Here is a 12,987-nt window from a genome sequence, read left to right on the forward strand (position 1 = left end):
GATGGGCCTAGGACAATTGCAAGGCAACTTGGAACAGTTGCAAACAGTGTTGCAGCAACGGGACGACGAGTTGGAGCAGTTGCGGCGCGCACTGGTTGACGAAAAGACGCTGAAGGAGCGCACCTCAGCGCTAGAGAGTCAAATTATACCAGACTCATTAGCGAACTTACAGTTGGATGGCGTGCCGAATCCAGTGCCCACACTGGATATGTTCTTCGGTGGTGTTGGCGGCGCTGGAACTGATTTCGAGACTCTAATCATACCACCCGTATCTAACGAGCCTGTAGTAGAAGCGCCAATTATGCCCGAAAAAGCGTATATTTGTCAACCACAAGGCGAGCAGACTGTACACCGGGAAGCAAAAACGCCTGCATTTGATCTGGATGCCGATTGGGGTGACGCGTGGGGTGCGCAAGAAGCTGCTGCTGAAGCGGAACACTTCTCCAAGACAACGGCTGCCAGTTTAGGCGCAGCTGTGTCTTTAGTGCCGCGCGAACAACAACTGGAACTACAATTGGCCGAGCAGGCGGAGCGCATTGCTGAACTGCAGTTATCGGTCGAGCGTTGCGAGCAACAAAAGCAAGAGTTACAGGTGAAATCCGGCAAGCTAATGAAGAAACTCAAGGAGTATAAGACAAAGATCGATGAGTTGCAGAGCAGCGCGACAAATGCGTCAGCTTCATTCTTCGACTTGGACGCTGCCATACAGGATGAACTCAAGGCGCAAATTAAGCAATTAGAGGAGCGCTTGGAGGAAGAGCGCAAACAGCATGAATTGCATGGGGTTGAGAAAGAGAAATTGCTAAAGCGCATCGATGTACTGACGGCTGGCAGCGAACGCATGGCCGAAATGAAGGAGCGCCAAGATATGGAAGTGCAAATGTATCAGGCGAGAATACAGGAACTGCAGGCGAAGGTGAATAGGTTGGAAGATTGGGGACCAGATGCGGAGCCAAGTGCAGGAGCAGCAGAAGAAGCAACGTCGCAGCAACAGGCAGAAGCACTGTCGACTGCAAGTGTTGGTGAGTCATTTAAAACAGAATTTGTATCTTATATTTTGCTAAATATTTTTTCCAATCAAATAGCCAACAACATTCAGGTCCAGCTCTCGGCGCTTCCACCCAGCTGGGAAACAGAGAGGCAACAGCTCAACCAAACTATCGCTGAACTTACTGCAGAAATACAAGACATCAATGTGGACCGTCAAGAACTGCAAGCGCTACTGGAAGATGAAAAAGCGAATGCACTGCGCGCAGAGGCAGCTAAGAAGGTACTACAGCAGCAGCTATCCGCTCGCGATAGCGAATCAGTGGCAAATGCAAGCGCAGAGAAGACGAAATACAACGACCTTAAGGCGGAGCATCAGCAGTTGCAAGAAAAGTATAACACTTTGCATGCAGCCTACGAAGAGCAAACTGGGGAGTTGAATCGCTTGAAGGTGCGCGAAGAGCAACTCAGTGCTGCCTTACAGGAGGCAGAGCGCAACTTGGCATTGAGCCAAGCGTCGAGTGCACGAGAGGAACAACTGAAAGCAGAGCTGTCTAAGACCGAAAGCAATTTATCACAGGCAAATGCTGCGCTGACACGGCTTGAAGCCGATCTCGATGCAGTTCAGACGCAGCTGCTGGAATTACAAACGAGAAACGCCGAGCTATTGCAAGCAAACGAAGAGCTGCAAAATGCTAACGCAGCGACGGCTGTCACAGTAAATGCAGAACTCCTCAGCAATGAGAATGCTCAACTGCATGCACAAAACGAAGCCTTAGAGCAGCGCGTTAAACAGCTCGAGGAAGTTGCTGCGCACCAAGCGTTGAACTCAGCCCCAACAACTAGCTTCAACACAGCGCCAGCCAGCAGCGTCAACGTTGATGAACTCAATGCGCAATTACAAGAGAAGGAATCCGAAATAATGCATTTAAAGCAGCGCATTGAAGACTTGATGCGCGAAGACCAAACCGAGAAGCTTGTGCTGGAGATATTAACAAAGAACCAGGAGATACACATGCTGAAGATGCAAGTGAAAAATCTGGAGGATGACAAGCAAGAGCTGGCGCACAACCTCTCCGTGCAGATTACAAGCGAGATGCAAGCTGGCAAAGGTGACGTCGATAGCGAGAATACGAAGTTGCGCGAGCAAATACAGCAACTGGAACTGCAGCTGGTAGCACTGCAGAGCGAAAAGCGCGACATGGAGGAGGAACTAAAGGTGCTGAACAACCACGTGCTGAGCAGTCTAGAGAACGAGGACAAGCTTAAAGCGGCGGCATTGCAACTGGATACGCAAAACATTGAAATTGCCGAACTGCGACGCACAATCGAAGCACTCAGGGCTAACGGCAGCCCTCCGGTGGCTGAAGATGGCACACAGCCAGTGGACTACGCCGCTTTGAATGCCCAGTGGGAGGCGATTGTCGACCAGAAATGTGGTGAAATCGCTAAGATGTGGCGTGATCATTTAGAGCAACGCGAGGCCGAATTCAAATTGGCCGAGTCGCGCTTGCGCGAGGAGTTGGCCGCCCAGCGTCAAGCGCAGTCGCACGACCAAGGTACGCAACATGTCGTTTCCGCTGAAACTACGGCCACATCAACCCCCGGCTCGGTATCAACGACGCAGTCGGGCACCTCGTCGGGCGCCGCCTCCAAGGATGGTACACCATTGCGTCACCGCATCATCAACGAGGAGCACGAAGCCGATGCTGATGCCATCATTGAGAAGATGCAAGCGGCGCTGGAAAGCCAGGAAATGGAGATTGTCACTCTGAAGGAACAGTTGGCAATACGCTCAGCAGAATATGCGCGCTTGGCGGCGCAATACGATCCATTCAAATTACAGAACACTTCGTCCCACAGCGGCATTAGCGGTGGCGCAACAGGTGAGCAGCGCAGAGGCGCGGCGGTAAGTGGTAATGATGCCTCGCTCGTGCCGAAATCGGAACTAGATTTCGCGTTATATATGCTGCATCAACGCGACATGCGTTGCGAGGAAATGACGTTGGAATTGGTATCGTTGCTGGAGGAGCGCGACACCTTGCAGCTGAAACTGTCGAATACGCTGCGGCAGGTGGAAGCCCACAAAACGGCTACAAATTACGTAGAACGTAAGTTACACAAATGTTGGGCGCCGTCATGTCGATATCTAATAATCTTATTAAATTTAACAGCTTCTAATACGTCAACAGACAGCGCTGCGCTTGCGTCACCAACGACGGCGCCTGCCAGCCAGACGCAGCGTACAGTGGTTAGCCCAACTGCTGCTGGTTGTGACTCAGCCGATGAATTGAGCCAAAAGTAAGCGGATTATCATAAGGCGCTATGAGCTAGCTAACTTAAATAATAATTAATTCTAACATTATTATCTCATTTAGATTGTCTCAGCTGCAAACTGTCAATCATTCCAAGGACAAGGTGATTAAAGAGGAACGCGATCAACGCATACGACAAATGGAAAAGATACAACAGGATGTGGCCAAAATGCCGCCTGCTGCTGTCTCTGAATTAGTTGGCACGGACGCAGGTAGTTGAAATTCAATTTTAATCACATTTGTTATTAATTTTTATTTTCTATTTATTTTTATTTTTCAGCTCAAACTGGCCAATCACCATCATCTGTGCTACTAAACTGGCTGTGGGGCAATAAGCCAGATGCTGGCAATTCAGCGCCACATTAAAGCAATAAATCTACAACAACAATATCGACAATATACGAACCTAAGCGAACCAACACTGCTATGAATTCGTTTTATTCATTTTAAGCTGATTTGGTTCAAAATGTCAATGCGATATTCAGGTGTCTACCCTTATGCACCTATACACATACGTACATATGTGCATCAATATTTATGTACCCCCAATATTTTTGCAACAACAATGATGAATTGAAATTTAATTAATGTACCTTACTTTGTTCTAAATACTAAAAATTTATTTACCAAACTGTTATAAGCGATTGTAAATAACACAGATAAACAGATGTAATGCAGTTCTCGTTTTTTAATTTTTTTTATGTATGTATGTATGTATGCAATTGCTTAATTCGAAAAACGAGTATCTATACGAAACATTCATTCTTTAGCCTAAAACTTATGCGTATGTAGTAGTAAAGACAAAGAAATTTATGCTGTATTTAGAAAGTTATTGGAACTATATTGAATGATCATGAAGAAATATACAGAAATTGTTAGTAACTACTTGCTTTTGTTTATTCAAGTGTCTCGTTTTTATTGACTAAATAGTGGCCTGAAACATTAAGGCGGTGCTAATGTTTAAATTGTTTCTTATTAGCTGAAGCTAATTTTGAATTTATTGAACGTGATGGTTGTTCTTCTGGGTACACAGTCAAGACTCATTTCACGACATGTAACAGTCCGACTATCCGGAAACCGGAGGGTGTGAAATGTTCCTGCACTCTGGGCAATGTGAGCAACCCATGCGCGATATGCGTTAACCCAACCCATGGGCGGGTATTTAGTCCAACCTCGAACAGGAATCTATTTCTGCTGCGTTTGGCAGAAGACGGACGGAAAATCTTACGAAAGAAAATTACGCGATACGTCAGTCGTATAAGCTGAATGGGATAAAGAGTGCATTAACGTACGTCATAATCCGAAAAATGTGTTAATCAGCCTCATTGCGTAAGTCGTAAATTAGGCTGAATTGTACGACTCGACAACATTAGCATTGTCTACTGTCGTGCTGAAATAAGTAAACGACGAAAATTGTCGAAAACTATGCAGTGCTGCCAAGTTCTTCCGTTTTAATACACTAGTCGAGTGGAAATTTTAGGCAATGACGCTAAATTTTCGATACGATTCGACTCTCGAAAAACGACTTGCATTCGGCACGACTCTCGCAATGAGGCTGAATGTTACGGGACGAGTAATACGATATCGGATATGACGATTCGAGCACTACTCAGGCACATAGAGAGTGGACCACAAATTGTTTAGCTCCCTACATGACACCACCACCTCCACATGCCCACTCAAGCCAGCTAACACAACTTTCCCTCTGTTCCAACCCCGTCTGAACAGGACGTTTCCTGAGCTTGCCGTTAGCTGAGCTTGGCGACACTGATTGATGGACAAATCCACCTAGGCGGGAGGAAGCGTCCCATTTTACATATAAATTCAACTATTCGTTGTCCTCGAATAAAAAAAGGCACACATCACCGCAGCATGTGCAGCGTGCGACGTCTCCTACAGCGGCCATAAAACTGTGCAAAACTTGTGGTGTTAGATGTGGTTGTGCGGGGAGTCAGACATCTTGTCTCCGAGTTGACTTCATCATGGAACGAATTGTCACAATTCGTGTCAAAAATAAGTTCAGCAACATCAGCCTCATGTGAGCGCACGCCCCGAAGGAGGAAAAGGACCTTACAACTAAAGAGCGTTTCAATGAGTGCCTAGAAGAAGCGAACGTATGATATCCCCACCAGGATGTTAAAATTGTGCTTGGCTACTTTAACGCAACGGTGGGCAAAGAAGGCATAATTGGTCGCACTGTCGGAAACTACAGCCTACATGACAATACCTCAACTTCGACGCGGCACGAAAAATGATAGCTGGAAGTACATATCGGACACCAGCTTCATAGTAACCACAGAAGCGGTCTTGAAACTATTTCACTGCTGCTTTATTTTCTCCAAAAAATTTTGACCCACATTCCTGTTAGCCAACATAACAACGCTTCTTCACTCGGCCAAGGCAGCTTTACAATAATCAGGCTCTTGGATACGACGGCGTACCGGCTGAGCTGTTCAGATTCGGCTTTGAAGAGCTGAAAGAGTGCATGTACGAGCTGTTAAGCTCAAGTTGCCCAACAATTCGAATATTTTCGTTAATATACAAGAAGGGAGATCCTACAGTTTTCGACAATTACCGCAAAATAAGCCTCCTTAACAGTGCGTATAAGATCCTATCGAGGAGCTGTGTGAAAGACTGAATCGCTTTATGGACAAACAGACTTGACAAATTCACCAGGTACCAATGGTTGGACCAGGAAAGCATGGGCGGGCACGAGCGCAAGACCAGGAGCAGAAGAGGGGCTATCTGCACTCCGAATGAACCACTGATGTAACTTCGCAAAGGAGGGAGGCAATCTGCGAAGTTTTCTAGTCTCGGACCAAACCAACAAACAGTTGTAGCGCAAAACATGCAGAGGAAGAAGAATATGTATCCAGGTTATGTCGAAGATTTATTTGACTTTGGACAACACCTAGAGCGAATTGAAAATGAAATGGTGAGCGGAGAGTGAGGGCGAGACAACAGACGAAGTTTTGTTGAACCTAGTCCAAACCGAATAAAAGCTATGGAGTCAAAAAACATTTGCGCATTCATAGGGTTTTACCCAAAACCCCTTCATATTTTCCAAGCCAGATTTTTTGTCTTGTAAAACATATCGACGGCTGAGTGGAAGATCAACCTATCTCGGCAGCAGGTTCGAAAACGACCTACTTATCTGAAAAAAATTTTTAAGAACGCTATTTAAAAATTTTATTGAAAAATGCTCTATCACAAATGAAAATATGTTGAGATAGGGCGTTTTGAAACCGAGTTCTTAGATAGGGCGTTTTTGATAAGTTTTCTGAGATAGGGAGTTTTCGAACTGGTTGCCGAGATAGGTCGAACTTCTACTCAGGCGTCGATATACAATGCAATTTCGGTTTAATTAAAATTTAGGCTAATATAATCTTCATAGGAATTATTTTTAAAATTGTGACTGGTACTGGGGTAAGAAGTAACAGTTTCCAAAGGCAAAAATTACAGTATTTTTCAACAGATTAATGAAATGATTACTACTCGAGTAGGGATAATTAAGACAATTTAAAATTTGTGGACTTTTCCTCTTTTACATGGAATGTGGACCTCTAAGATTTTTCCCGGTTCTGGTAAAAATACGCATTTAACCTCCTACCGTAAGAATAAAATTTAAATAACAAATTATTTGATACTGACTGAAACTTTGAACTAATGTAAAAAGTCCTGACTAGCGGTTAAAAACTCAAAAGCTCTGGAAAAGCTTCTTTTTTTTTGCGTGTGGCGAAACAACTAATTTTGTTGCAGTGTAACGATGTAATATAAACATTCGGACTCATTTTAGAGTCAGAAAAGTCTCAGAATTCTGAGTTGTAACTCTCATTATGAGCTCAAAAAAGAGTCAGAAAATAATATATTTTCCTTTTTAGAAGGGCAACCAAATATGGTTCCAAGTTAGGAGTCATATAAGAGTCTGAAATATGACGATTTGTGAGTATTAAAAAAATAGGTTATTTATAATTCTATATTCTTTATAATGATTATTAAAAACTTTTACCTCTACGTGAACTTCGTTACTTTTGTTCTACTCAGAATTTATGACACCAAAAGAGCCCGAAATGAGTCAGTCTGGTTGACTGGTGTCAGAATCATATTTGTGACGAAACAAAGACTAATTTTGACTCTTAAATTCTGAGCACTCAGAGAATTATTTAAAGGGAGGTTAAGTGATTTATTTATTTATTTATAATAAAGCTTAAGTGATACCGGCATTCCCAGTATCGAAATCCAACGCAGAATCACGGTTGCCAACAAGGCTCTTGGAGTTTTCGAGAGAAAGATTCTGCGAAATATTTACGGACCTTTACGCATTGGTGATGGCGAATATCGCCGACGATTTAACGATGAGCTGTATGAGCTTTACAACAACATGGACATAATGCAGCGAATCGAAACAGAGGTTCCGCTGGTTTTGCCATGTCGTTCGCGAATGGACACCGACGCTCTAGCTCAGAAAGTATTCAACTCGGAACCCGCTGGTGGTAGCAGAGGAAGGTGAAGGCCCCCACTGGGATGGAAATACCAAATGGAGAAGGGCTTGGTTTCACTTGGCATTTCCATTTGGTGTTAGTGGCCGCAGACGAAAAGCGAATGGCGCACAGTGTTTCGCCTCCATACAGTGAATTGGCAAAATTAGGGGAGCTATTGTAGAAAAATGAAATTTGGTGTGCTGGTTGAGAATATGAAAATTAAGAAAAAATCTACGTTTTGGCAAAATCGGTGCAAGGACATGACTATCTCCCATACATCCTTAATTTTTAAAGTTCAATTTTAGCAATAATTATTAACAAAATATAGCGAAAATTGGTAGCTGTCTGTGAAATTATGTTTTTAAGCTCTGTGGAAAATTTCGTTTTGTCCGGTGCAAGGCTGTTGTCATGTCCCAAATATCATTTCTCTCAAAAACTAGATATTAGCTACATTTGTGATCAGAATGTCTTAAAAACTAATAATAATTTGTAAATTTAAACTTTTTATTTTATTTATAGAATTTTAGTTATTGAAAAAAAATTGCAGAATTTAATATTTTCTTTAAAAGGTCATACATAAAAATTTTTCGAAATTTGCTCAATATATAAGAGATCAAATGTAATCTATAATATTGTCTTTTAAAATGTATGTATGTATATCTCAATTTCTTCAAATTCATATTTTTTTTGTAGACCTAAGTGATGATAGTTCCGGATCCGACATTAATAACAAATGAGCCATTAAATCTCTCGTCCGTTTTCTTGTATGGGAAAATGGCATATTTCTTATATTTTTATGACTGCCTTCTAAGGCTTCTTCGGACAAACACAATAGAATAAAATAATAATCAATTATAAAATTTCTTAAAATGTTTTTTTTTTTTAATTTCTTATAACCTATTGGCAAGTTTAAGTGGTCCACAACATCACACCCAAGGAACTACTAAAACCTTATGAACCGTACTTGGCATGGAAGACAGCCATATTGTATTAAATATAAGTTTCTAGTAATATTTGACTGCTCCCTCAACGTTCTAGCATCAACCGGGATTCCGCAGTATAAATCTCTTAATATTATGTCAAAATTATCAATAAGATCAATCCCCGTAATTTCGATTTGATTTTTTTTTGTTTTGTGACACGAGATTTTTATATATTAGTTAATATTTTTTGTCTTTGTGAAATTAAAAAAAAAAATTGATGTTTTAAAAAATACGAAATTTCGAAATTTCCGACAGAAAATTTTAAATTTATTCTGCTACCAATAGTTACGTTTGTTATTTATTTGTCGCTATTTAATAGAAATTATACACTACATCTAAACTAGGTTTATTTTTTATAGCATTAAAAAATTAATAAATTTTTTGCAATTTTAACAATACCATAAATTTAGGCACTTTGTAACTTTTTCTTTTAATTTTTACAATTCCGGCAAAAAATCTGAAACTTATTCACAGATTCTATTAAAGCACTTCAAAACGTACCAAAATAGTAAATAAAAGAATTAGCTACTCTAATTTTTTTTTTTATTTCACTCTACCAAAATTTAACAATTTTGGGAATTCCAATAAAAACATCCGAAAGTTTTCGAAAGCACAAACAACTTTTCCCTAACAGACTTTTATCAAAAATTATTTCTGTTTTTTGTACGTATACTAGTAAACGAAACTAATATACAAAAAACTGCATTTTTTGAATTTTTTTTTTTTGTAACACAGTAAAAGTAATTTTTCCGTTCAACAGTTTTAACTCAAACATTTTCTGAGTGTAGCGCCCTCTACAGTACAGAGTGGGTAAATTAAACTTACAAATCTATTAAAGGTACTATGTTAGCTTTACAAAAATGTAATAACATAAATATTCTAAGCACCATATTTTATTTTAATTTTACCTATGGGACGAAGCACTGTGTGGCGCGCTTTGTTGAACTCGGCCAAAATCGCTTAGGCGGCTACAGAACCAAAGAAGAAGAAGAACAGATATAGTTGTTCGAAAATAGCTAAAAACAGAACACAAAAAATCTATTCCAATATTTCACTGACAGAGAACGGTTTTGACCTGCTGCTAAGCAGTTGTCGTTAAGCAGACACCGTTATTTGGTTTGAATTTTTCTTTATCAAATATCAAGAAAAATATTATTTTTGTAAGTAACTAAAACGACTTTTAGCCCTAAATAATGATCAAATTACCCACAGTGTGGTGTAATAAAAATACAAATTTTTTTATTTCTTGCTTTATTTCCTTCATTTATTTAAGCTACAGAAAGCGGCTTTGTTAAATTTGCTGTCGAGGTCTTCCCAGTGGGCGTCTTCTAGTTGCATTATTAAATTGATTGCCTTCATTTTTTCGATCTATGTTAAATTGCTCATATCGCTGGGATTTCTTTGGCGCTCTATTTGAATTTCTATTCCAGTTCGTTTTATTATTGCGGTTAATTTGTCTATACGCCTTTGTGTATTGATTATATCCATTAATTTGAAAATTATTATTATTCGAGCCTTGTTGCCTCCTACGCTTATTCGCTGACTTGTTCGACAATTTTTTATTACTTTTTTCATTTTTGTTACTTTTTTCATTTTTGTTCTTCATTTGCAACGGTTTCAAATTGTAATCCACCAATTTTGAATTTTGAGGCTTGCGAGTACCCTTTTTGCCGGTGGTGGTGCTGCTGCTGATGCTGCTTTTGGTGGTCAATTTTCGCAACGGCGATTGTGTGGTATTCTCCACTACTTCTAACTCCTTGTTATTCTCAGTGTCTTGCACATCAGTTCCATCTTCGGGAAACTCTAAAAATTTACTATTAGGTCGACTTGGTCGTTTTGCAATATGCGTGGACGACTTTGTGGTTTGTGGTGGCTCCAATGTGGTTTCCAATTCATTCAGTGTACTTGATTTGTTTATCAATGACTCAACCACTTCATCTCTACGCACCGCCTGATGTTTGCGGTTATACTCGTTGGCTATGTTGTTGTTGTTGTTGTTGCTGTTGCTGTGTTGCACTGCAAAAGCTCTTTTAACTGCGCGTGAACTAGCTGGCACGACAAGGAGGCAGACTCCGGTCAGGCAGAATAAAATTAAGACTTTCATCTTGCGTTCGTTTGCAAAGAATGAATAGAAAATCGAGAAAAGTTCATCAACTTGGTTGCTATGAAGACAAAGTTACGTATGTATGTATGTATGTATGTCTAGTATAACTGCTAGAAAAAGTGCTTTAAAGCCACAGGTTGCAATTGGTGACACCAGTTGCTTTGTTGCGGCATTTCATGTACAAATTCTAATTAAATACGAATATTAAAGTGAACTACATTTCAACACACTTACTTGGAAAATACATACATACTTATGTACGTACGTTGTGGTATTAAGAACAGAAAGAGTTGTTAATATTTGGTCTTATGTTTTTTTTTTTCATTTCTTATTTTTTGTATTTATTTTTTTTTTTTTTGGGTTCTTGTTTTAGTTCTGGGTCACAGCAAAATGCAGTTGAGTTCAGTTTACTTTCTTGCTTCTTGCAATTTGGCATGTCGAAAAATATTTATTTGACCACAGTTTTAAGTTTCAAAGTTTATACATACGAAGCGTTGTGCTTTGTTGCATTATTACCAATAACAAGCTTGCATATAGACAAATGTTGTGTAAACAAGTGTGCATGTGCGCAAGTGTTTACGTACATAGCCTCAGCTAAGCAAACATTTAGATACACTCTTTTACGACTACACTTATGTAGTATGTAATGCTATGTACATTAGGGTGATTCAGAATTTTTTTTTTCCTCGGAACCATGCTCAAAAGTTTCGTTTAGACGCCGCAATAAGTCTTCTAAAATATGAGCTCTTAATATTAATAGGCATGTTTTATTCAACCATCACAAGCAAATAGCTAAATCTTGGTCAAATAAAACGAAATTAGCTTATTTCCTATGTTAGCCTAATTTTGACAGTTGTTTGACTGCAAATAGTGTCAAAGTAAGATTTGGCCTCTTTCCGATTGGCTGAAGGAAAAAATTTCGGACGCTGAATAGCAATGCCTCTTGTTCAATATACAAGCCAAGATAGCTTTTCATACGCCAATATAATTATGTTGGGTAAGTCCTCCATACAAAATAAGCTAATAGCTTAAATTTATGGATAAATAAAACACGGCTAACATTAAGAATGTCCGCATCGCACTTTTCGATTTCCCATAATATCGAAGTACTGGACCTTTTTTGTAGAGCGTTCAATTCTCTACAAAAATATTCCAAGACCTTTACAGTACAACGCATCGTTCGTTAAATATAAAAAATCAGAAGTCGAAATCGAAAAGTGCGAAGCGGACATTCTTAATATTAATATTAAAGGCTCATATTTTAGGAGACTTATTTCGGCGTCTAAACGAAACTTTTGAGCATGGTTCCGAGGGGAAAAATAATAATTTTTTTTTCTGAATCACCCTACTGTACATACATACATATGAACTTGGTGTGTAACTTTGCTGGCGTACATGCTATAATTCAAGATATTGAATTAGATGCATAATACCACAATTCTATGTTCGTATCCAAAATTGTTTGCCTACTCTCTTATGACAACATACTCATACATATGTATGTACATCCATTTGCAATATAAGCCACTTCATGAAGCCCCTGCAAGGAAAACTGTGAAAGGAAATGCTTTCTGATGCAAAAATAATAGCATTTTGAAATTGAGAGCATTGATACCAGACCGATAGGAGGATGTGGACTTCTTTAAATAAATAAATGTTTTCACGTTGGAAATTCAATGACGCTAGAATTAGACCGCAGTCCTAAACAACTACTGCTGCAAGAAGCATATCGACTGCTGAGTGGAAGATCGACCTATATCGGCAGCTAGTTCGAAAACGCCCTTCCTCAAAAAACTTTTCAAAAACGTCCTATTTCAGAATTTGGTTGAATAACGCAAGGGCGACCGTGAATTCAATGGGAGGATCAAGCGAAGAAGGACCCATCGACATTTAGGATGAACTATCTTTCCGAATGGGTAACTGGTCTACTGAACAGACGACGGAGTAAAAAATTACAGTATCTCCTGTGGCGCGTTAACAGGATCCATCCTCGGGCCAACACTCTGGAACGCAATGTACGACAGTGTCCTGCGGTTAAAACTGCCAAAGGGTGCAAAAATAATTGGGTTCGCTGGCAATATAGCAGTGACACTACTACAACACACACATGCAAGATT

At 40.0% G+C, this 12,987-nt stretch overlaps 1 protein-coding gene across 1 annotated transcript; it reads left to right on the top strand.

Moving 5' to 3' along the window:
- Positions 1-44: 44 nt before the first annotated feature.
- On the top strand, positions 45-3,696 carry LOC108378584 (protein lava lamp-like). Its single transcript, XM_017634882.1, has 5 exons — positions 45-1,022; positions 1,086-3,098; positions 3,162-3,288; positions 3,366-3,514; positions 3,583-3,696. Exons 1-5 carry the CDS (start codon positions 209-211, stop codon positions 3,666-3,668), a joined length of 3,189 nt encoding a protein of 1,062 aa, XP_017490371.1. The 5' UTR covers positions 45-208; the 3' UTR covers positions 3,669-3,696.
- Positions 3,697-12,987: the final 9,291 nt, after the last annotated feature.

The sequence above is a fragment of the Rhagoletis zephyria genome, unplaced genomic scaffold, assembly GCF_001687245.7.
Source record: "Rhagoletis zephyria isolate East Lansing unplaced genomic scaffold, Rhagoletis_zephyria_1.1 Rzeph_scaffold_14476, whole genome shotgun sequence".
NCBI lineage: Eukaryota > Metazoa > Arthropoda > Insecta > Diptera > Tephritidae > Rhagoletis > Rhagoletis zephyria.

What these genes read in the sequence shown, in the direction of transcription:
- LOC108378584 (XM_017634882.1), top strand. Translation starts at nt 209, where the DNA reads ATGTTCTTCGGTGGTGTTGGCGGCGCTGGAACTGATTTCGAGACTCTA. An exon ending in ACTGTCGACTGCAAGTGTTG is followed by an intron (nt 1,023 to 1,085) that starts GTGAGTCATTTA and finishes CCAATCAAATAG; the next exon opens with CCAACAACATTCAGGTCCAG. An exon ending in GCCGATGAATTGAGCCAAAA is followed by an intron (nt 3,289 to 3,365) that starts GTAAGCGGATTA and finishes TATCTCATTTAG; the next exon opens with ATTGTCTCAGCTGCAAACTG.